Raw genomic sequence first — 25,412 nt, 5'->3', positions numbered from 1 at the left:
AAAAAAAGTTTTGTTACTAACTATTTGGATGTTTTTTTTTTTTTTTTTTTTCGTTAGTGTGCTGGTGAATCAGGATGTTATAACTTATGCTATGGATAGCATTACCTCCTGAGGGGTGGTTGTTGAATTTTAAATAGCTCTTGGGTAACTCATCTCATTTTGTTTTATAATTAAGTAGTTTCCCTGCCCCTTTTAACATAAAAGTTAAAAAAAGTTAAATAAAGTTCGATATCATTTTAGTTGACTTTATAAAAGTTAACTATTGCCACTGATTGTCACTCAGTTTAGCAGGTCTTGGTTGATTTAATTCTGCAGAGGTTTAAAAGCCTTAATGCAGAAGGGAATATAAGACAAAGTAGGGGAGAACACAGAATGGATGGAGGTATCAATTTTTCCCAAGTCTAAAACATCATTGTACTCTTTTTAGTACTTGGAAGTGGAATAAAAAGTGTTTCTTGAAAACTCCAGAAGTGTTTGAGATATACACTTCCACAATTGTCATTGTGTCAGTCACCTGCCAGGTGGATCCCGCAGCTCACAATTTCCATAGTATTTCTCATATTTCTCACAAGCTGTAGGTAAGATTCCTTACAGGGCTGCATTTATTTCCAACTTTATCAAGGAAGGATCTGCTTCCAAAATCATATAGTTGTCGGAATTTAGGCCTTAGAACAAGGGCCTTGGTTCGTAGTGAATTGTTGGGTAGAGATCTCTCTTGGTTCCCTGCCAAGTGGACTGCTCTGGGTTGTGGCTCAGAGCAGATGTCGTTCATCACAGTGAGCAAGAAGGAGGGCAGGAGAGAAGTAGGTGCAGTGTGCCGGCCACAGACTTTTGTGGCCTTCTCATAGTACCCCATTACCAGGTCCTGTGCACAGCCAGGCAGTGGCACTAGATCATTTGGGTCTCTGATGCTGCCTTCTACAGTTGAGTGCACAGGAGCATGTTTTTGAGTGAAGGGAGAAAGGCCATGTTCTGTGTAAGACCCAGAGACAGACGTTAAAGGCCTTAGTTATGCTTGCTTCAGATTTTGCCCATATACCTTGGATCAGTATTGCTTTCTTGTTTGCTGAGCTCCCTTGCAACTCAAGCTTTCCATATTGCCTGTCCCCAAATCGGCCTGCTGCACCCCGCAGTCCCACCTCCTTTCTCCTTATCTCTTCAGAACTTGCCTTTTCAGTCCCTGCTGCTTTCATGGATAATAGTTAACTGATCTTTCCTCCACTACTTCAGAAAAGCATGTGGAAGTCTAGTACTGTGGGGGTTGTCTGTCATATCTATTTAGTGTTTGGTTTTTATTTACTTTTAATGGTAGGAAAGCCAACTCTTGATGAGCTAGGAACAAGATTTTGGTGTGTATTCATTCCTTTGCGGCTTGTCATGTCCATTACTACTTGGAAGTAGAATCTCCACCTTAAAACATTCTTAAACAATTATTTAATAAATTTATTGTGCATATGTGGCTGTGCATGTGCCATGGCACATGTGTGGAGGTCAAAGTTCAACCTGTGGGAATCGGTTCTCTCCTTCCCTGTGGGTTCTAGGGATCTCACTTAGGCCGCCAAGTTGGAGGCAAGTTCCTTGACTTGCTGAGCCATCTTGCCAGCCCTAGAATCTCCACTTCTCAGCACTGTGCCTCTTGCTTGCTGAAGCACTTTGCTTTCCTCTGCTCACCTGCACTTGCTGGCTTTGCTTGTAGTGGCAGCCTAACAGGGCGTAGTGCTTTTAGTTACCAGAGTGACTAGTTATAGAGAAACTGTATTTGAATTTTGGGTCTGGTACTTGGCAAAAGCTATTCCTTGAGTTTTGAGCAAGCATTTACAAGTTTATGTGGCGAAGGATGAACACTTAAAAACTGACAGACCAGGACTGGTTTCAGTCACTTTTACTCTGTTCCCACTATTATGTGGAACATGGAATTAACCAACAAGAGGTGGCCCCTGTGCTCATGTGTATTTTGGAGACTACTGTTTGGTCTTACTCCCTTCAAAATGAAATGAAAAATCAGATTAGTAACTGGAAGGGGTTCATCCAAAGAGGAAGGAAGTTTTCCTGTGCCATCTTTTCATGGGGCATTTATAAGACAAAAAGGAGAAAGTAGGGATTCTTTTAAATTGTCCCTGGCATAGTTGACGCTAATTTTCAGTATCCATTCTGGGATTTGACCACAGATTTACTTATGTGCAGTACCACTGAATACATTTTCTTAGAAGCTCTTGTATGGCCAATGCTGTGCTAGGTACTAGTTATGATGTTTCTGATTAGCACAGCAGCTGAAAAGTAGGTCTGGTATCATAAAAAAGAGAATGAAGCTGAGGGCAGTTCAATACTATTTCCTTGGGCACATAAAATTTCCCAGTCTGCTGCTGCTTTGTTCTACTGCTTAGCTTTAGTCTGGGCAGTCTTTCTTGTTTCTCTTTCTTCCTGCCCCTTTCCCAGTACCCTCTAGTTAACAGGCCTCCAAAGCACTGACCAGGAATTGACTGCTGCTTGTAACTGTCCATCTCTGAGGCAGCTTAGCACTTGTACAATTAATGTTAGGCCAAAATGTCTTTTGTTATGGTAGTGTTTGTTGAAAATAATAAATGAAGGTCTGAAAAATGTGTGGGAAACTGCCTTGGTCCAGGTAATAACCTGTGTCCATAACATAGTTTGGTGGAGTGTCTGAAGATGGATAACATGCCGAGAAATCTAGAAACGAGGTTTGAAAAGCTAGGATATATTTTAGTAATCTAATTGCGTTGTGGCTAGAAAGTTGGAAAGATAAAACCTGTATTGTCTAGGAGGAGAGCAGATCTGTCTCACTTTCTGGGGTTTTATTCTGAAAGTCAACATTCCATTTCTGACAGTCCGTTAAGTCAGCTCTTTAGGTTTGCCTTTTTGTGCTCAGAAGTGCTATCTCAGGCTTCTTGGTTTCTTGTCTGAGTAATAGCCGTTGGAAAGGAAACACAAGGAAGTAAAAAGGAGGCGTTTTAGTGAATCAAACTAAGAAGAATGGTGGTCTCATGGTGGAATTCCCCTTTGTAACCTTGGTCACTCACTATTTCTTTGATGGAAGTCACTTTCACGACACTTATCAAGTATTGTTAAATTTAACAGAGACAAATGACTTTTTTTCCTCTTTCCAAAATCTTGGAATAAGTTAGTGTTGTTGGGAAGTATTTGGTTAATAGGAGCTGAGTAAAGAAAGTGAGTGTTGTGTCTAGCGGTCCATCTCTGTGATTCGTAGCTGGGCTCATACTCCAGCTTGATAACTTCATATGATAAGGTAGTACCTCTACAGACATTTTTTTAAGAGCTGTAGGTACTTTCTTTTGCAGTAAAAGTCTTCTTAGCAAGCAATTAGCTGGTAGGGCCAATATTTAGTACCCTTCCCTCCTCAAAATCTTGACAGACCAAGTTGAGTAATGCTAATGCTTAAGCTGAGTCTTTATTGGACAGTCTGATTAGTGTCCCCTTTTGCTTTAGGCCTCTTTATGTCTTTTACCAAATAAAAACAGTGCTCTGATCACAGCTGTGTAGCCAGACCACTTGGATTAGAGAGAACTTCAGGGCCTGTGAGCATCTTCAGTACCCTTGTCTAAAGAAAGTATTGACTGCTGTACTTTCATCCTTTATGAATTCTTTAAAAGCATCTATTATTTTTAATTTGCAGCAGCTCTTGCCAGGTAAAAAGTTTTGGGAAACAGATGAATCCAGCAAAGATGGACCAAAAGGAATATTCCTGGGTGATCAATGGCGAGACAGTGCCTGGGGAACATCAGGTAATCTAGATCTAGCATCTCTACTGTGATGTATGCCTGTCTTAGCACTCCTTTCCTCAGCACTTGGCAAGTAGTGAACTTTACACCAGTGGCATAAATGTCCTGTCCTGTTGTATAATTGCCATTAAGGAGCTTATATGATGTAATATATTTAAAAGTAATTAACACAGTCAGATCTTCAATATTTTCTGAAGTGCTAGTCACAGAGGATTGGTCTTGTTGGAATGACCTAATTTTAGCTTTGATTTTTCATTCTGCACTGCTATTAGTATTCCTGGAATTAGAAAATCCATGTCTGCCATTTGAAATACATGATTCTTTTTCTGCCCTTGCCCTTGTATGCGATATATGAGATAATCTATCTTTAAATGTGATTGGGGCCAAATGAAATCACTGGGCAAGACTAGATTTTCTTGAAGAGGGCTGGGGAGAACAGGTAGAGGCAGACACAACCCGAGCAGAAAGAAGCTACAGCTCCTAGGGAGAAGAAGGCAGAAAACCCCAAATCAGATGTGCTATACGTCATCACATAGTACACAATTAAACCTCAAAGTCTCAGAAAATTTTGTTGTTGCTTCTAAGGGCAGTAAAATCTTACTTTGTTTTAGTGATATTGCCAATAAATGTATTAAAGAAATTCTGCTTGAAAGAGGTAAACATTAATTTATACACATAGCGATGTGAACTCTGTATTCCTTTGCTAGTCTAGATAAATGAAGGATGTGTTCCATTTCTTTAGCTCGTGTAGAATATCAATACTTAGGACACGACAGGAGCTCTTGGCTCAGCTGACCATGGCAGGTCTCCTGATTTCCAGTCATTGGTTTCCCCGTGAGACGTCACTCATAATTTGTTTGGGCCTCTGGCTACACTGTGTCATACTTGTGTATCTTTTTTGTAGATCATTCAGTTTCCCAGCCAATCATGGTGCAGAGAAGACCTGGTCAGAGTTTCCATGTGAACAGTGAGGTCAATTCTGTACTGTCCCCACGATCGGAGAGTGGGGGACTAGGCGTTAGCATGGTGGAGTATGTGTTGAGCTCATCCCCGGGCGATTCCTGTCTAAGAAAAGGAGGATTTGTAAGTTGGTTTGAGGAACTTGTTCCTATCTCTCTCTCTCTCTCAACTCCCCCCCCCCACCCCCCAAGCAGCACATACCTGTTTAGTTTCCTTAGACACTGCACTCATTACAGGATCATTTAAAACACTTTGCAAAGTAGAGCTCAGCAAGCAGAGGTGGACAGGTAAACTTACTTTAAAGGTGGAGAAATAATGTTTTTTGAGGACACATTGTTAATAATGTGAAGAACTGAACCCTCTCAGTTAATTGATCTACCAGTAAATATCATACTTAAAGCCCTCTCCCCCCCAACCCCCCCAAAAAACAGAAAAAAGGAATTTAAAAAATACTCCAAAAAAGGAAGCCGGTGTCCACAGGGAATATTCGATCTGAGAGCAATGATTTGCTAATATACTGGGAACCTTAAAGTGAATGAGGCAGATGGGGTTATTCTTGCTTTGAAAGCTAGACTTTGATTTTAGGATTGCCTTTGGCCCTCCTTGAGCAGTTTTGCTACCGAATCCTAGCCAGCTGGGAAGTTTGAAGTTTATTTTTTGATTTCTAGTTTTTTAATTCATTGCCACTAACTTCTCTTACACTGCATGGTAGCTATAGCAGTCTCTTTGCATACTGCCACTTCCTGTTAAATTTAACCTTTCTCCCACAGCTTTGATAGCCTTTCCTAGAACAATTTCTTTTTTTTTTTTATATCAGTTTTCTAGTTCTGTGAGTCCTAACAAACAGTCCTATTCTGAGTCTTCTTCCTCAGTCTGTACTCTGGTGGTTTTATGTTCCACGTTATAGCTAGGAATCCTAGACCCCTAGAGAGCCTGACTCCACCTTCTTCTGTCTCTCTTGGTTCTCTGCCTTTTCAATCCTGAAGTCATTTAGGGCTAACTGATGGCAAACACGTAAGATACTTTCTTTCCCCTATATCATCATTGATACATGCTTCTTCAAATTATGTGTTGTATTTGTTACCCAGATTATTTTCCTGTGCCTGTCAGAGATTTGATTCTGTTCTCCTCATTTCACTTAAAACCTTGCAGACAGCAGATGTAGCCTAGTGTGGGTCTCAACTCCATTCTGGAGTACTAGCCATTCTAGAGCTGACCTGATTGCTTTTGGATCTTCTGACCCTCTGAAGCCTTATTCCAGGCATAGTGGCTTGTGGATCAGATATAAAGTGACTTCCTGTGTTTGTTCTTTCTCAAGGGGGCTGCTTGGAAAGAACGAGATCTGCTACTTTGATGTGAGGGCTGGGATCAGGCCAAATTATTTGCTTATGGTCTAAAGAGAAGAATAGAACTCTCTGTTTGCACTCTATCTCTAGCTCACCTTTCTTCCTTTACACATTTGATAGTCATCTTTTGAGTGTGGATTTCTTAGAGAAAGTGCTCCCTTCTAAATACCAGTGGCTGCCACTTGCAGTTATTTGCTAGAGGAGAAAAACTAGTATGGTGCTTAAATGAATTGTTAGTGTGGTGACTAGGAGCCTTTATGACACTAGTTGTGAGTCCTCTAATGTGTATGTGATCAGGTTCTAGTTTGTGACTAGAGGATCAGGTTCTAGTTTGTGACTAGAGGCACATGAATGGATTACTGTGAAGTTTTTAGGAGGCAGAAAATTAGAAAGTGGATTTTAAAACAGTGGGATAGAAGAAGTACTACTATCATTTTATTAGGCAGTTGCTTATATAGTAAAACCCTGGTTTTGGATCCACAAGCTTATATGTGCTTTTTGTAAAGGAGGGTCCATATGTAGTCATCTTGGGAAACTGGTGATTTAAAATTCTTTCATAGTATTATGACTGGATGCAATTTATGCCTTAGGCCAGATGAGGTTAAACAATTTGTACCCTAGATCTCTCCCCCTATCTTTGCACTGGGGATTGAATTCAGGGCCTTGGTCATGGTGGTCAAGGTGGGTCTCTCCCCAGCCCAGAAAATTGGGGAGTTAGTTTACTAAGCTTCTGAGACATGTGTCCATCCAAGGTAATAAAAGCTCTTGAGATCCATGCTTCTGCTCCTTAGAAAGAAGACTGTGGACAGTGAAACATTATGCTGCATTTTGACTTGAGTGACATCTGGAGAGTGATAGAGGAAGTCTGATGAGTGATGTCAGCCCAGCATGTTGGCATGTTCCATCTTCTGGTAGATGAAGGTCTGCTGATGGGTGAAGTGCTAATCAGCTTTGGGGTCGTGTCCTGAGTAAACCCTGGTTAGGATAACAGATACCAAGAGAGCTGTGCTCATGGGAACCTGACTCACTCTAGTTCTCATGGTGTGCATCTTCAAAAACAGTGAGCTAGCGCTCTCTCTCTCTCTCTCTCTCTCTCTCTCTCTCTCTCTCTCTCTCTCTCTCTCTCTCTCTCTCTCTCTCTCTCTCAAAAGCAAAACAAAATAAGTCTGTCATCAAGTGTTAGGTTCAGAGAGCAAAGACAGTAGGATGCCTGCTTGTAGGACACTGTTCTAAGGACCAAAACCCAGTAGCCTGTAGATCAGAGACCCGTGTATTCTTAACTAGTAAGCTGAGATGCCAAGATCATTGCTGGCATAGTGATTATGCACACCTTAAAACTGGTTCTGAGATGCCCCTCTCAGAATCAGCAACTCATAGTCCCTGGGTTAACTCTTCAGGTGGGCTGGCTCTTACTGAAGCTCATCTTACTGTGCAGTAGCTTTCCATGTGCACTGGGATTTCCTGAATATAGCTTGAATAGATGTAGCTCTTTGCTTCCTTCTCTGAGCCTTCTTGAGTTAGTTTTGGTGGCATAGTTTAGTAGTTGAGTTTAGTAGTTTGGCTTCTGAGGTAAGAATACTTTTTTGACTGACCAGAAGAATCTGACAACTGTGTTTTGTACTCATACTTGTAAATCCTTGATTGTACTTGCTATGTGGATCCCACCTTTTGGGGCAGCAGGTTTTAGAACAATGAGAAAAATTTGAATCCATAAATCAGGCCTCTTCTTCCTATTTGTATCCTTTATTTATCCCTGGAGTAATACTTTTCCTTTCCCACCTCTTAGTTTTAGAAGCGATTACAGAATCACATGAGTTAACTAACCAAGGGTGACATTGCTGTTGGTGTAGAATACCAGCTGATTTTCTAATAGGTTGAAGCCTAGCTAGTAAGAACAGTGGATTGTAATTGCTACCTTTTGGTTTATGATGCTTAAATAAGTGAAAAGCCCACTGTAAACTTCAAATCTATTAAAACCTTACAGAACAAAAAAAGGTTTTTAGAAAACAGAAAAAGGTCTCTCTGTTCTGTAAAGCTGCTGCTTTCTGATCTAGAGGATGTGTACTTGTAGTAGTTCATCTGGGTCAAAAAACTTGATTTGGCTTTCAAGGCTAGTATTTAATTGGTATTTTGTTCAAAAGGTTTGGATATTACAGATGAAAGTCAGGACTTTGTGTATGAGCTGGACTTTAATTTCTTCATCTGCACAGTAGGTATAATTAAAATCTAACGAAGCCTCCTCTGTAATATAACAAAGTCTCACTCTTCAGTCAGTGCCTGCTCCAGTCCCTGGGAGCTTATTAGAAATCAAATTCCTCTGCCCTGCCCTGGCTCCTGCTGAATCAAAACCTGCTGTTGTTGTTTGGGGCATAAGGTGTCACTGTATAGCCAGGGTGGCCTCAAACTCAGTCTTCCTGCTTCAGCATCCTCAGTACTGGGTCTGCAGGCATGTGCCACCAGTTTTTTGGGTTGTTGTAAGACAACCCTCTAATCATTCATGTGTATATTAAAATGGATAAGCATTGCACTGTTATAATTTCTGTGGAAGACTATATCATAGGAGTTCCTTCAGATTTGGGCTTACTCTAAAAATGAAACCCACACGCCCTGGTCTCCAATGTCAAGCTTTCATGACTACAAAATAGTAAAGTGAAAACTGGTTTTTGAGATTTTTCTACTAAAAACAAACACCACTTTCTGCCTAAAGATAAGTTTTCTTTTATTCTCTTGGCTGTAACAGCTGAGGTACCAGTTCTTCCTACCAGGAATTGGATGATTTTGTTCGCAGTGCCTGTGTGGGTCATGTTCCACAGTACACATCCCCCTGCTTTTGTTCCTTCTGAAATTGGCGTGCATATTTCAAATGAGACTGTGTCATGCTTTAACTAATGTGTTTCCGTTTTACTGGCTCATAAGTGACAGCATCTTGGGCTTGATGAAGTGTAGTAGCTGCAGTTGTACATACAAATCCCAGGAAAACTAGTTGGACTGAGAGTGCTATGAGTAGAGCCTCAACTGGTTCTTTCCAGGAGAAAGAGCACAGGGTGTCTAGCAGTCCTTGATCAAGCTTTGGAGGTGTGAGTGAAGGGGCTGTTTCTGTGAAAAAGGTAGCAAGTTTTAGTTTTGGAAGAATTGCACTTTTATGAATGTCAGTATTTGTTCCTTGGAACAGTTCCCTTTAAGGTAGGTTACAGATGGGAAAAATCTGGCTCCGAGGGAAAGTAGGGGGCCTGGATTCAAACTTTGTTTGAATTTCAGTTCTGAGCTTTACTGCTTTCTGCTCAACTCTATTGCCTTATGAGTTGAGTTCCTCATATAAGATTTTTCACAAGGCTAGCCCGTTCAGATTTTTTTTTTTTGTCTTTTTGAGGCAGGGTCTCCTTGTAGCCCCAGCTGTCCTGGAACTCACTATGTAGACCAGGCTAGCCTCGAACTCACAAAGATCCACCTGCCTCTGCCTCCCGAGTGCTGGGATTAAAGCCGTGAGCCACCACGCCCAGTAATTTGCCCTTTCAGATTTTTAGTCATTTTAGTCATACCTGAAATCTTTTATTGCATCAAGCTTTTTTTTTTTTTTTTTTTGTCATTTTGTGGAAAACAAATGTGTACAAGATAATTCCTAATGTCACGAATGTGCCTTCTACCACGAGAAGCCTTGTGCAGAAAGAGAAGGAATTCTGGTTCCTACTTCTTTGGAAATAAAAGAGATGTTGGGAAGTATTCCTTCCTTGACAGGGATCTGGAGGACACTGAGCTCTTAGTACAGGCTGATCTTGGGGCTCTGTGACTATCACTCCAGGACTGCTTTGCTCCCGCTTCTTTTGTATCTAGTACGACATTGTCTTCCACCTCAGAGTTGCTCTCCCATCTCTCAGCACCTTTTTGGTCCCACCATGGAGATTGGTTGGGCGTAAGTGTGATGCATGTTTGGTGCATCATGGACACAGAGATTTGCCTACATCTGCCTCCCAAGTGCTGGGATTAAAAGTTTGTGCCACCATGCACAGTGCATCGTGGATATTTGTCTTTGAGTATTACAGTTTAGGGCTAACATCTAAAGGAAGCCCATACTGAGAAAGATGTCACGAACCCTTATTTATTTTGTCATCCATCCATCCATCCATCCATCCATCCATCCATCCATCCATCCATCCATCCATCCATCCATCCAATAGACCTTTTAGTACTATTATGCACTGAATAATAGAATAAAACAAAATCTACAGCACAAACGTTCCTTGTTCTTTTTTTTTGGGAGGGGGTGTCTTTTCGAGACAGGGTCTCCCTGTAGCCCCAGCTGTCCTGGAACTCACTATGTAGACCAGGCTGGCCTTGAACCCACAGAGATCCACCTGCCTCTGCCTCCCGAGTGCTGGGATTGAAGGCGTGCGCCGCCACGCCCAGCCTTCCTTGTCCTTTTTATTTATTTGTTGGACCTTAATTGTATGGGTTCTCAAGTGTGGGTAGTTAAATGAGCTATTGGAAGAAAAGACTTAAAGAAAAAAAAAAATAGTGTAGGAGCCTTTTCAGACCAGTTAAATCAGAATCTTTGGGGCTTGCCTCAGGTACCTGTAAACGTTCAAATTGTGGTGATTAGCTTGTACTGTAGAACGACTACATTGTTAAACCTGGGAGGACAACACTGCACTTGTGTGTGGTAGTTAAAACACTTAATTTTTGAAACCAGACTTTTCAAAATCTTGATATCTACATAATATTAACTAAGAAATTCTGAAACTGTGCATCTTGTTTTCCTGTGTTACATGTGTATAAGTAATACACTCTTAAAAAATTCACATCTATTATTTCTTTAATGTTCATAACTATACTATTCTTGAACAGAATTATCCCTGATGAGCAAACTAAGACTCAGAGACTCAGATTAAATAACTGTCGAAGTTTTGTAACCATAAGTGCTACAATTGAGATAGAACTGCTTCCCACAAGACCTCATAGTTACGAATAATACCTACATATTACAAATAACATGCCATAAAATTAATAGTCCATATATGGTCTTCACAAGCTTCCCTACCCCTCCCCCCTTCTTTTTTGAAAAAGGGTCCTATGGCCCCAGTTGGCCTGGAACTCCCTCAGTCTCACAGAGATCCACCTGTTTCTGCTTCCTAAGTGCTAGAATTAAAGCTGGTCTGTCACAGTTCAACTTTTTTTTATGAGATAGGGCTTGTCAATATAGACCCGGCTGGCCTATAACTTGTTGCAGTCCTCCTGAGTGCTGGGATTACAGTAAGAAACCCATTTTTTGGATCTTAAACCCAATACTATTGATAACAGACTTGATCAGCTGGTATCCCATTTGTGCTCCTGGTGTAATTACAAAACCAGACCTAACTGCTAGTTTTTTATTGAGAACCATTGTGGATTTGCTAAACTTTTGTCTTTTTAAAAATTTTATCTATATGAGTGTTTTTTCTGTATATATGTAAGTGCACCTGTGTTGTGTGATGGCCATAAAGGACAGAAGAGGGCGTTAGATCCCCCGGTACTGAAGCTATAGATGGTTGATGGTGGCCATGTAGGTGCCAGGTTCTCTCGACAACAGCCAGTGCTCTTAACCACTGAACCCTTTCTCCAGCCCCAAGTTTTTGTCTTTTTAAGTAAAATGTTTGTGTGTACATATATGTCTATTTGAGCATACATACACATGTAGTCACACTTCCTTTTTTAGTCCTGAGGATTGAAACCAGTGCATTCTATCACTAGGTTATGTACCTCTAACCCTTAAGTAAAAATAGTCATTCAACTACAGTCCACCTACAGAAAAAAATAGCATACAAGTCATAAATGGATTATTATTCATCCTCACCAGTTTCTACAAAATGAGGTAGAATCATCCTTTGAGTCCCCTTCCCTCCAATAAAATGGTCAGTAATTCTGCCAAGGTTTTGATGGCTTATTATGGCCAGAAAGTCAGGCAGCAAATTTTTGTAGAAACGGACTGTACTGTATTGAAGAAAACCAGCTCATTCCAGAGACTATTTTGAAAATCCAGCCCTTGGCCATGTAAATGATAACAGACCTCCTGTTAGTGACCAAACTTTCAGGAGAGAACAGTGAGCACAGAGATAGGCTGAGCAGGTTCTCGGAAAGCCCTTTGGAAGGCCATTGAAGAAAGAGAATGCTGGAGGTTGCTCGGCCAGTGACTGTGCCCCACCAGGGTTCTTGCTCTCTATGGAATCTTCCTTTCCTGCCCTTTCCTGTTTCCTGTGCAGTTTCACAGGCAAGACTTTGAACCCCCTTGTGAGATACTGGAGCTGAATGGTTTCTTCTGAGCCAGCAGTTTGTTTTATAGGGTTGTAGAGATTATTCATGTGTGACAGTGGGATGATCCTTGTGATGTTTTTTTGCTATTGACATTAATGGTTTTGGTTTGCCATTGAGATGATATTCTTGCTGTCTGGACTTGGCTTGGTGATACTAAAGACAGCAGGAAGAGACTTCTTACTTGGGCAGTTCAGTTTTGTAGGAGGTATTTCTTTAAAAATTCTGGTCATTTACTGAGCTGCCAGGCATGTTATTCATATTAACAGCTGGAACCCTGAGATGAATGCTCAGCTTCTGTACTTTATCTTGTATTGTGGAGGAAGATACTGGTTTCTGGTTGTCTTGTAAGCTCTTTTGGCCTCCAGAATCTGATCCTATTCCCATCTTTGCTTTGGGGCCTCAGTGTGCTCCTTCCCTGGCTATTATTTAGTCTTTTGGGTCCTTCTTAAGCGTCATACTGCAGAGAACCTCTCTGAGAGGCACATCTTGACTCTGTCAGGGCTGTGCTTCACCATCTTAATGTCATGTGAAGCCTAACTGTACATCTTTCTATGTTCCTGCTCACACGTACTTCTAGTCTCTCGTCTGCAAAAACTTTCTCTTTGTCCATTTGAGCAGAGAATGACTTTAAAAAGTAAAACAAAGGGCTCTGAGGTAGTAACCTGCAAGTGTGAGAATGTCAGAGTCCTTGCGTTATCATTTCTGAGCCAGTGATTTAAGTCTTCTGAGAGCTTCTGTTGTTTTACCTCTGTAGCCTGCTCTGCCCTCAGTTGGGACACTCACAACTGTCTACTGCCCTGTGCTCCCCTGAAGTGCCCACTGGTTTAGTAGCAGCTCTCATCTTTTGATTAGACTTGCCTTTTACCAAGAGTTTTAATTTGGATCACATGCACTTGATTCGTCCTTAAATCATGAGTGAGTCAGTTGTGGGAACAAGCACCAAGATTGCCCCACTCTGATTTTATAAAAGTGCAAACTACTTAGTAGTGTGCCAGGTACCAGGTTCTGCACAGCTTTTTGTGCCGTTTCAAGTCCACAGATGAATTGTTTCCCTTTAGAAATCAAGGAGCCCTCCCTCCCCCTATTTTTCATGTTTAGGGCTTATAATTTTGAATGCTGGTAAGAGGGGACACATTTACATTTTCCTAGAGGGCAGGGCCTGAACATATCTGGCACCAGATAAATTCTTAGAGTTCTAATGTTTGAAAGTTTGAAACACTTCAGAGATAATTCTCTGGCATCGAACACCTCCAGTTATTTAAAACTAACTTGCATTGAAATGAACAGGTTGCATAAAATAGCAGTTTTTAGAGTATTTTTGGATAAAATAATTTTCCAGGTAGGTTTTGTTTCGAAGCATTAAAAAAAGAAATCAATGTAAATATTTACTGGGTGTGGTGGTACACCCTGTAATCTCAGCATTCAGAACGCTGAGGCAGGAGGATTGCCACAAGTTTCAGGCCAGCCTGAGCATTGTATGTAGTGAGTTCCAGGCTTGCAAGAGACAACAAGACCCTGACTCACAAAAACCAAAACCAATGAAATAAGCAAATCCCAAAACAATATTGAGGGGTTGCCAGTAACTTGGTGGTATAATAGGGCAGATCTGGGGTGGTAGTGCATATTGGTAGGGTATACACCCCTAGATCAAGTATAGACTAATTGAGTAGGAATGGTGATATCGAGTAACTATTTAGAAGTAAGAGGGGTTTACATAGGATAATAGGTATGAAGTTGCTTTTATGGGCTTAATGCTTTTCTTCTTTATTGGGGTGAAGCTCTTTATTACATAGATTTGAGAGCAGAGAGGTGAGTCAAGAGTTACACTGTTGTAACTGAGCTTTGGACAGAAAAGAGGGCGTGGGGAGAAGTGGGAGCACTTGCTATGGTAAGATTGTCCTAAATTCCATAACATATATGTTGTCTGTCTCCCCCATTGACAAGACTTTCTGCAGTGTTCCTGCCTTGTGTTGTTTGTTAATTAGATTGTAATGTCTGAAAGGGCATGGGCACTGTCCTGTTCTGATTAGCATCTAGCGTAGTCTGCTGTCCACAGTGAGTACCCACCACTAGTTGATGATTAGTGAAGCTGAAGCTATTTTTCGAACAGGGCCCAAGGGATGCAGACAGTGATGAAAACGACAAAGGTGAAAAGAAGAACAAGGGTGCGTTTGATGGAGATAAGCTAGGAGATTTGAAGGAGGAGGGTGATGTGATGGACAAGACCAATGGTTTACCAGTGCAGAATGGGATTGATGCAGACGTCAAAGATTTTAGGTTTGTATATTTTACTCTATTGATTTTTGGATGTGGGCTATGGGTTTTATTTTTATTTTGTTTTAGTCCCTCCCCTCATGTTTCTTTTTTAAAAGCCAGATCCAGTATAAGATCATGCCACAGAGGTGTAAATTAACTCTTAAGGTAGAATTTTCTAAGAGCTGTCAATGCTCCATGCTTTGCCAAAATGATAGATATGTGTACTTGTGCAGAGCTGAATTTGCAGTGATTCCATAGAGAGTATCTTAGTAATTCTGGAATACTAAAGTCACCTGGTGTTGGTGCCTAGGGACTTGCCCATCTCTCCTAGACCACTATACTATAGAGCCATGGTCATTAAGGGAATGGTATCAGTATCCCTCTTGTACCTTGGAGGGAGAAATAGTTGAGAACTTGTGCGCCATCTCATTTGTGTTCAACAGTTCCTTCCCAGGTAGTTAGGGCAGGCATCATTTACTTCATCCTGAAGAAGTCGAGGAAATGACTTGGGATTTGTGATGTGTTTTTATTTTCTTTTTCCTTTTTTGAAGACAGGGTCTCACTATGTAGCTCAGGCTGGCCTTGAACTTGCAGTCCTCCTGCCTTAGCCTCTGAGTGCTGGGATTACAAGTGTATACCACCACCACGCTCAGCAAATGGCTGTGGTAATCATCCTTTCCATCCATGCCTCTTACTCCATCTCTGGTCATGATTAAGTTGCAGGTTTTACCCTGTAATTTAACATACCTAGTATTAGCTTTTTGTCTTCCATAGTTGGCAATTGTTTCTCATTTATGCAATCAAACTTTAGCTATGGTATATAATTTCAAATAACAAAATATTTGCATAGTGATCTATAGATGAACTTTATTGTCAGTTTAAAGATAATGGGTGTGTATTTTCATACATATGAAAACATACATCCATATACCCCACATATCTGCTAATGTCAAAATAAAAATGTATTTGTGCATCATTGGTAGAACAAGTGTCAGTTGTTGAATAAGCCTAATTTATTTTCTATATATTGAACATGTATATATCTTGAATAGCCTTTGAAATTTGAGGCAGAGAGTAATAAATGCTCCTCTGTGTTCTTGGAGCTGAGTTCTGGTGGCCCCTCCTCCCTGAATCTCAAGTAGCCTAGAGCCTTGTTCTGTGGTATCTGGCTGGGGCAAGGAATGGTGATGTATGTGATAGAACATGGCAATACCTATAACATGTACCAGCTATAATACCTTTTGGGGGAGAAGGGCATTGAATGTAGCCACAGGTTACCCTCCTAGCCTGTAGTGTAACCTGTTAGTTTGATTTGGATGATATAATCCTTTTACAGATAGGATGGTGGTATATACTGGGCTCCCAGAACAGTACTCACCTAAACCTGTACCCCAGAGAATTATCATTAGTACCCTCTTTTGCTTGCTGGAGTCTCTCGATTTGGATGATAAATTGTGTTTATATTAGTTTTAATTTTAAGAATTGTTTTTTGAGCAGGAACATATTGTTAGTGTGTTAAAATATTTTGAAATGATTTGCTTCTTCCAATTTCTTGGGTGGGGCAGTTTTAACACTAGTCAGTAATACATTAAAAAACAAGAAATGAAGAGCAAAGTCTCACTGTGTATTGTAGCCTGGCTTTGAACTTTCACTGAGTGCTGGGATTATGGGTGTATGCCACTATGCCCAACTCAGAAACTCGCCTTTCCATTTTGCTGTGTTTAAAGAGGAGATACTGCTTTGGGGGAACATATTTTACTGTAAACCCCATGTTTTAAGGGATACCTTTGTTTTCATGAATGGCACAGTTGGCAGTGTTTTCAGTTTATTCCGTGTTCCTCCAATCTAGAATCCACAGTAAAGGAATTGCAAATTAACAGCAGATAATGTGTGTTCGGGAGGTAGATAGGAAAGAAAGCAAGCAATAGAGGGATCATTTTAGAGGGTGTAACCTTGTAAGCGCCGTAAAGGATCTCTAGTTATTTTGTAGAAATAGCTTTAAGTACTGTTGTTAATGAGTTGTGTCAAGGACATAAACTGGGGGTTGCTGTAATGTCCATCCCCGATCAAAATAAGGTTTAATGCCCTTTACTTTCTCTGTTTAGCCGTACCCCTGGTAATTGCCAGAACTCTGCTAATGAAGTGGATCTTCTGGGTCCAAACCAGAATGGTTCTGAGGGCTTAGCCCAGCTGACCAGCACCAATGGTGCCAAGCCTGTGGAGGATTTCTCCAACATGGAGTCCCAGAGTGTCCCTTTGGACCCCATGGAGCATGTGGGCATGGAGCCTCTGCAGTTTGATTATTCAGGCACGCAGGTACCTGTGGACTCAGCAGGAGCAACTGTGGGACTTTTTGACTACAATTCTCAACAACAGGTACTGTTTGTGTCTTTGTCACCCTTTCTACTTCCCTCTAGTCAGCACATTACTCAAGTAACTAGGAAGAGGGGGTGGGCCAGGGTGCTGTCATTTTAGGATGTCTGTGCCAACCTCTCTTGACACAACAGTGAAGTAAGTTTACAAAGTGGGCCTTTCTCCTTAGGAAGCTGGGTCTTTATGCCGAGGTTGCTGGAAAGAAAGCACCTTGCTCTATGTGTACTGTGCTTGGCTCTTTTCTGTCCCCATCCCTGGGGAATGGATGAGGTGGTGTTACCTTTGTAATACTATCCTCCCAGATGCTGTTATACTTTGAAGATTTGTGTTGTGTGATATGACTGGTAAGAATGCTTGCTGAAAGCAAGAAGACTTGAGGGCCTGGCTGCACATGCCCTTTACCCCAGCATTGGGACTCAGAGATGGCACATTTTGGAGCTTACTAGCTTGAATGTCTTCCCCTATCACTCTGCCTTACTCCCTTGAGACAGGGCCTCTCACTGAACTGGAAACTCATGCTTCTCTCTGCCTCTCATTCACCCTCCACCCCCTAATGCTATAGTTATAGGCATACACAGATATGCCTGGCTTTTATGTGGGTGCTAGGAATTCGAACCTAGGCACTAGTGTTTGCATAGCAAATCCTCTTACCCTTTGAACCATCTCCCTAACTCTTATCTTGTTCTTTTATCCATACATTTCTAGAAAATTTTGTGTATGTGCTTACTGTTCTAGGTTTTTTGAGACAGTGTTTCATTATGTATCCAAGGCTGGCCTAGAACCTGCTATGCAGTCCTGGCTGGCTTGGATCTTATGTTCTTGTGATTAGCGTTCTTAGTGCTGGGATCACAGGTATGCGCCACCATGCCTGCTGTTTTTTCCTGCTGTTTTTAAAGGCATCTGTGCGTAAGACTAATTCTACATTTTACAGAAAATCAGCTATCTAAATTACAAAAAAGGGACAGGGTAACTTTATAATCATTTTGTGGTGGAAGCAGTTTGGTGAATAGTGCATTTCTGTTACTACTTAGTTTTGGATTAGAACATCAATACAGATTCTAGATGTGTAGTTTTGAACTTCTGTAATCTCTTGGTAAATTCGCTTATGGTCATTGTCAATTAGTGGTACTGTGCTGTGCTTTATTTACTGTCATTTACCTGATGTCAAATGGCAATTAGATATTTATAGGAACATTATCAAAAGAAATCCCTTTGAAGTATGCTCTGACTATATATGATTATAAAAGTTTTGTTGTTTTTGATGGAACTGGTAATGGAACCTAGGGCCTCGCGAGGGCTATGCAAGTTCTCTACCACTGAGCTACACTCCCAGCCTTACATAAGTTTTAATTAGCAAACTTCTCTTTAGAGAGTAAACTGTAAGTGTACACTGTTCTCTCTGTAGTTCTCAAGAGGTATGCTCACTGCCGTAAATATGTCCTTTCTGGTTTCCTCTTCCTTATGACCCTTACTGCTTCATGTATTAATTTTCTATTCCAAATCTTGTTATTTAAGAAGAATTTGTCTCCAATCATTTGTTAACAAAACTCTTTCTCTCTCATTTAACTGTCCTTTCATAATCATGGAGTTATAGTTTTTTTTTTATTTACTCATCTCTGGTTTCTTATTACCAATGGTTTTGGAAGCTGGATAATTATTAGGACTTGAATAGAAGTGTGCTTTTGAATGTATCAAAAATATCAATTCAGACAGAATACAAAGCCATGGCCTTATTTTGACACATTTGTAAGTAAACAGGATTACTTTGAAAACTTGTTTGTTGACTTGTGGCATAGTAAGACTAATTCTACATTTTACAGAAAATGTATGTGTTAGCTGATGAGGTGTAATGGTGCTGTCACGTGATGTGGTCATTATTATTTTATCCCTTGGCCATATTGGTGCTTCTCCCTCACACCCTCCTAGTACCGGGGATCAAACCTAAGACTTCATGCATGCCAGGGAAGCACTCTACCTCTGAGCTGGATTTCCACGTCCAAATTACTACTTTTCTAATTAGATTGTTTTATACATTCTTGTCCCATGCACCCTAACATCTGGGAACCATTGTCCTCAGACTCTGAGACCTCGGCTTTCCAGAGGCTCCTATATAGAAGCAAGAATTAAGGCTGAAAGAATCTTTTCTCCTGGAAGTCATGTGCTTTTGTTTTGTCTATCCCTCTTTTTGCTGTTTATCACTTTAATTCCATTTTCCAATTCTGATTTGAGTAGTTTCCCTTCGTTAAGGTCCATCCTGTCCCTTTTCTTTATATTCAAATCCCAGGTTCTCATTTTTGCCTGCTTTGAGTTCCGTGGTATTTGGTGGAGCATTTGCCAGCTTGTGAGCTGCTCCAGAACACAAGCTCCTCTGCTCATGTTCAGCAGATCAGATCTTGAGGAGCTCTTTCCTTATTTCTGTTTTATCTCCATGTTCCTCCTGTATTTAATACATTTCCCCAAATTAAAATGTGAAACTACAGAATACCTGGGAAATTTAGATATCCTGGAAAATTTGTTGTTTAAAATTAGTAATATTACTGTATAATAGCCAGTATTCAGTTGCTGTCTGATCAAAAGCCATGGCCCTTCACATCAGGAAAACAATTTTTAAAAAATTATTTATTTTTATGTGTGAATCCTTTGCATGTTTGTAGGTGCACCATTGTGCATGCAATGCCTGTGGAGGCCAGAAGAGGGTCCCTGGAATGGGAGTTATAGGCAGTTGTTAGCTGCCACATGGATAGTGGGACCTGAACCTATGCCATGTTCTCTGGAAGAACAATCAGTGCTCCTTTTTCTGTCTTTTTGAGACAGGGTCTCTCTGTAGCTCCAGCTGACCTGGAACTTACTGTGTAGACCAGGCTGGCCTTGAATTCATAGAGATCCACCGTCTCTGGGACTAAAGGTATGCACCACCACGCCTGGCCTCCAACCCCATTTAAAATTTTTATTTTTATGTGTGTGAATGTTACTCAGATTTTATTTTGACACCATGCCCCGCACAAGCAGTGTTCTTAAAAAATATTTATTTTTATGTGTATGCGTGTATTGCCTGTATGTGTATAAGTGCACCCATGTTGTGTAATACCCGCTGAGACAGAAGAGGGCGTCAGATCCCCTGGAACTAGAGTTACAGATGGTTGTTAGCTGCCATGTGGGTGTTGGGCTTTGAATCCAGGTCTTCTGCAGGAGCAGCCAGCAGCCAGCATCCTTAACCACTGAGCAATCTCTCCAGCCCCCAGTGATCTTTTTACAACCAAAACAAACAGATTTTTATTTTATGTGTATGAGTGTTTTGTCTGCATATATGTAAGTGCACCCATGTCATGACATGCAGTGCCAGTGGAGGCCAGAAGAGAGTGTCAGATCCTCTGGAACTGGAGTTACAGTTGTCCAGCTGCCATGTGGGTACCAGGAAATGAAATCGGGTTTCTGCAGCCCCAGGAAATCATAATTCCTTTGGTATCGGTTTTGGCACCTTTAATTCAGGGAGATTATAGTTGTGGGCAGGGTCTCCCTGTATCCTGAGCTGGCCTGGAACTCACTTTGTAGACAAGGCAGGCCTCAAACTCACAAAGATCCACCTGCCTCTGCCTCCCAAGTGTTGGGATTAAGGGTGTGTGCCTGGCTGCAAAGCACATCTTTCATGAATAGAGCAAGATTATCCATTTGGTTCCCCCTCCTCCTAGTTGTTTTCAGTTTAGTCATTGAGAATCATTTTTCATCATTTAAGTAGTAGAGGGTAGCACTCCATGATAAGGCATGGGACTGGGACTAGAGAGTGGATTTAGTGACTAAGAGCACTTCTGCTCCTGCAGAGGACCAGAATGGGGTTCCTAACATTTGTGGCAGGATGCTTAGAACCACCTGTACCTCCATCTCCAGGGGATCTGTTGCCCTCTTCTGACTTCCATGCATATCTGCACACAGGTGCCCAGACAACCCCTGCCTCCAAAAAAAGTAAAATAGAATCTAACAGGGAGTTGGGGGAGAGGGGTGGAGGTAGGATGGAGGGAGACTGTGCACACATCCTTGGACCACAAGTTCTCTGGAGGAAGGAAGGAAAGACTTGCAGAAGAGGTGCTGTTGAGCTGTACCTTAAAAGTCTTGTTTCTACAGGGAGAAGGTGCAAAATTCTCATGTAGAAAATTCTTGTGCCTCTTGAGTGGCGGGAATAAAGGTGTGCGCCACCCAGCTCAAAAGATTTTTTTTTTTTTTTTGGTCTTTTTGAAGCAGGGTCTCCCTGTAGCCCCAGCTGTCCTGGAACTCACTTTGTAGACCAGGCTGGCTTTGAGCTCAAAGAGATCCGCCTGCCTCTGCCTCCCAAGTGCTGGGACTACAGGTGTGCGCCACCACGCCCAGCTAAAAGATTTCATTTTTAAATTATGTGTATTTGACTCAGTATGGGTATGTGCTTGTGAAATGAGGTGCCCACAGAGGCCAGAAGAGGGCATTGGGTTTCCTGGATCTGGAGTTACAGTTGTTAGCTGCCATGTGGGTACTGGGAATAGAACTCTGGTTTCCTGGAAGAGCAGGAAGTGCTTTCAACTGCTCAGTCGTATCTCCAACCCAATAAGGATCTTCTTAACCGCCCCTCCCCCCATCTTTTTGAGCTAGGGTCTCCCCGTAGCCATAGCTGACTTGGAACTCACTGTGTAGACCAGGCTGGCCTCAATCTCACAGATCTGCCTTCTTCTGCCTCCTGAGTGCGTCACTACACCTGACTTTTGATAAGGCATTTTTAAAGGGTAGTTTTCCGGTTTTGGTTTTTGTTTTGATACAGAATCTTGCTGTGTCACCAGACTGGCCTTCAGCTTGTGCCTCTCCTGCTTCGCCTTTCAAGCACTGAGACTACAGGTGTGTCACCACACCAGCTTAGGAGGAATGTCTTGGTTTTCAGGTTTGTTCTTTTTTATGACATTAGTGTAGAAGCAGGTTTAGCTCTTCTCTTACTGAATAAATTGATTAGTTCTCTGCAGCTGTCGGGTCCTTCAGGAACCTTGGTCCTACATGAAACAGTTGTGAAACATATGAAGAATTGTATTACATAGGTTGTTACCAAGTGCGATCAGAAGTGAGTAGTAGGGCTCAGTGATAACCAAGATCCTTGAAGGGGTGGTTGGGATGTGTATTGCTGCTGGTGAGAGAGCAGAGTTGGAAATGATGGATGTGCAGTCACAGGATGACTGCACTACCAAGTGGGTGTAGAAAGAGGAGACCGTGCACTCAGTAGTTGATGTTAGGCCATGGAGGTCTTGCTTGAGAGCCAAGAATGTCTCAGGGAGTACTAAAAACATGAGACTTGAACCGTTGATCTAGAGCAGCATGTATTTTTTTTTGCACATTTTGCTCTTTGATTTTGAGTTTCTTTTTAAAGATATTTTTTATTTTATGTGTATGAGTGTATTGCCTGCATGTATCTAAGTGTCATATAATGCCCACAGAGGTCAAAAGAGGGTGTTGGAGCCCCTGGAACTAGAGTTACGGACCGTTGTTAGCTACCATGTGGGTGCCGGGAATTGAACCTGGGTCCTCCTAACTGCTGAGCCATCTCCCAGCTCCAGTAGCCCCAGCTGGCCTGGGCCTCACTATGCAGACCAGGCTGGCCTTGAACTCAGATCAGTCTGCCTGCCTCTGCCTCATGAATGCTGGGATTAAAGGCATGCTCCACCATACCTGGCTCCAGATTTCGAGTTTCTTAAATGAGCAGGGAAGCTGGTCATTTGCTTTGTTCTGGTTTATTTGCTACAAATCGTAGAATAGCTCTGTCATTTTCTAAGAGGAACTAGTTTGAATATTGGGAGAACAAATACAGTTTCTTTTACATCATGACATTGATTTTATATAAGCTGATTGTCTAAAAATTAGTATCATTTTACAGTGAAATGTGACATGAAGCAACCAGCAAATAAAGGTTTACAAACTTAACTGCTTGTATTTGGGGTTTGGATGGTTCATTTACTTCTTTGGTCATGGTTGCTCATTGTGAATGCAATCTTTCTAAGGTTTGTTTATAAATTCCAGGCAGAGAGATAATCATGAAAATAAACATATCGACTGTGTATGTAAACAGTCCATGTGTTTTATGATACTTGCAGTTTTTGTGGGGTTTTTTTTTTTTTGTTTTTTTTTTCTGTCTTTTTGTGACAGGGTCTCCCTGTAGTCTCAGCTGGCTTGGAACTTGCTATGGAAACCAGGCTAGCCTCAATCTCACAGAGATCTGCCTCTGTCTTCTGAGTGCTGGGATTAAAGGTGTGTGCTACCACACCTGGGTGCAGTTTTCTTTTTTAAACCCTCCAGATACAGTTTGGAAAAGTATTAGTAAATTTCATTATAGTCCCACTTTATGGCAGAAGGTTTATGCCAACATAATCACATTGTTGACATTGCTTTATTTAGAACAAAGTCAATCCAAAAATAACTTACTATGGCATTTTACAAATATATCAAAAGTTTTCTTGTGAGACTGTATTATTATTTTTTGTTTGTTCGTTTGTTTGTTTTTTTGAGACAGGGTATTTATGTAATTGAGGCTGACCTAGAACTCCCAAGCTATGTTGCTGAGACTGACCTTGAACCTATGACACTCCAGCCTCTGTCTTGGGAGTGCTGGAGTTAAAGGCATGGGCCACTATGACCAGGAACTCACAGCTGCCTATAACTCCAGCTCCAAGGGATTCATTGTCTTCTTCTGTCCTCTTTGGGTACCCTCATACAGGTGTATGTATGCAAACACATACAGACAGACACACATACAAATAAAACCTAATAAAAGTGCTTTAGTCATTTATTAAATGTCATTCTCATGAGGCCGTGTGTGTATAACTTTAATGTAGGTATTTAATATGCCCACCATTTTTTAAAATTCAAAGGTGATTATCCTATCAGAGTCCAGTGTATAGTCACTGAGAGTTGATGTTTACTAGTGATCAACAGTTGAAGGTTATGTTAGTATAGCTTATATTTTCTCCAGTTTTATATATGATAGTGTTTTTCTCAAAGGTGTTTATTTTGTAGAGGGATGTGTTGTGTTTTGGTCTAAGATGTCATTTAGAAATTATCTTGGAATCAGTTTCATGATCTGCTGAAGACTTGTTTTTTTTTTTTTTTTTTTTTTAATTTAGTAGTATAATTTATATGTGCCTATTAGCCAAATAATCATCATCATTATTAGATGATTGTTATAGCTGCTAAATAGCTTGGTCAGAATTGGTGATTGACCTATAAACTTCAGACAGCATTTACAAATTTAATGTATTGAGGAATGGCTACAGGATGCCCCTTTTCCTAAAATTTTATAATTGGACCATTGATACAATATTTTGAAAGGACTTTTCTCTGTGACTCCCTGAGGTGGGGCAGCTATTAGATTTTTAGAGATGATAAAATTATTTCTGATGCCAGGCCTTTTCCTTTGGACCTTGTCCTGGGATCACAGAGCCTTCTGGTATGTGGAGTTGTCTCTTCAAATTAATCTTCTTTCATAGCTTTTCCTGCAAAGATTATAATGTGAAAATTATTTATAACAGTAACTGTGCACTTCTTTTTTTTTTTTTACTTAAAAAAACCCACTTGTGTGTGTGCATGGAGCTGTATGTGGAGTTCAGAGGACAACTTGCTGGTCCTTTCCTTCGATCATGTGGAACCTCAGATCTTTGGGCTTGGCACCAGGTACTTCTGCTGTCCAAGTCATATCAAAATCCCCCTGGACCTATCCCTATTACTTTTTTAGCCATCTGACAGCAGTTGGTGCTACTGGTTCAATGGAAGTTTTTTGTTGTTGTTGTTGTTGTTGTTTTTATATGTATGAGTGTATTGCCTACATATCTGTAAGGACATTCCTGTCATGCAGTGCCCATATAGGGCATTGGTTTCCCTAGAACTGGAGTTATAGATGGTTCTAGCTGCCCTGTGGGTACTAAGTATTGAACCTGGGTCCTCTTCAAGAACAGCCAGTGCTTTTAACCACTAAACCATCTCTCCAGCGCCCTCCCCCCCTTTAAGAATATTTATTTTTATTCAAAGCAAAGTAGGTAGTTCGGTCTTTCAGTGTGCTGGGTAGGCTACCTTGCAATAGGGAGGGATTGAATAACTTCTCAAAGAATGGGCTGCAGCTGATTCAGTGGTGCCCTTGATTCATTAGTGGGAATATTGCACATAAAGGGCTAACAATAACCTTAGGAAGTAGGTATTTCTTTATTGCCCTGTTAGGGGGAAAGTTAAGGCACAGTGAAATTAAGTCAGTGGTCTAAAGCCATACGGTGGTACTAGTGGAGCCAAGATACAAACCAAGACTGTCTGGCCTTAAAGTCTGTCTAAATCCCTGGCCACTGTTTGCCCTAAGATAGTGAAAAGCCAGTATTTTCCTTAGCATTTTATTGGGGCTGGTTTTATGGATTTAGCTCAGTGTTAGAGAGTTTGTGGAACAAGACCG

The 25,412-nt window shown here is 41.2% G+C and overlaps 1 protein-coding gene across 18 annotated transcripts in view; it reads left to right on the top strand.

The window, feature by feature from the left end:
• Window positions 1–25,412, top strand: part of Pum1 (pumilio RNA binding family member 1) — a 126,698-nt gene that overhangs the window by 53,122 nt on the left and 48,164 nt on the right. For 11 of the 18 annotated variants that reach the window (XM_017797645.1, XM_008831155.3, XM_008831160.2 and 8 more), the window contains 4 exons: window positions 3,653–3,761; window positions 4,663–4,841; window positions 14,460–14,626; window positions 16,711–16,981. The exons of 2 other annotated variants lie outside the window; for them this stretch is intronic. In XM_017797645.1, the coding sequence (XP_017653134.1) occupies window positions 3,653–3,761; window positions 4,663–4,841; window positions 14,460–14,626; window positions 16,711–16,981 (726 nt within the window). The remainder of the gene's footprint in view (window positions 1–3,652; window positions 3,762–4,662; window positions 4,842–14,459; window positions 14,627–16,710; window positions 16,982–25,412) is intronic. 5 more of the 18 variants (XM_029562545.1, XM_008831162.2, XM_008831161.2 and 2 more) reach the window with 2 other exon arrangements.

This window comes from Nannospalax galili, unplaced genomic scaffold, assembly GCF_000622305.1.
Source record: "Nannospalax galili isolate Female #2095 unplaced genomic scaffold, S.galili_v1.0 scaffold2895, whole genome shotgun sequence".
Lineage (NCBI taxonomy): Eukaryota > Metazoa > Chordata > Mammalia > Rodentia > Spalacidae > Nannospalax > Nannospalax galili.
Note: the sequence above shows the minus strand (reverse complement) of the source record. Positions and strands in the feature narration are given on the sequence as shown.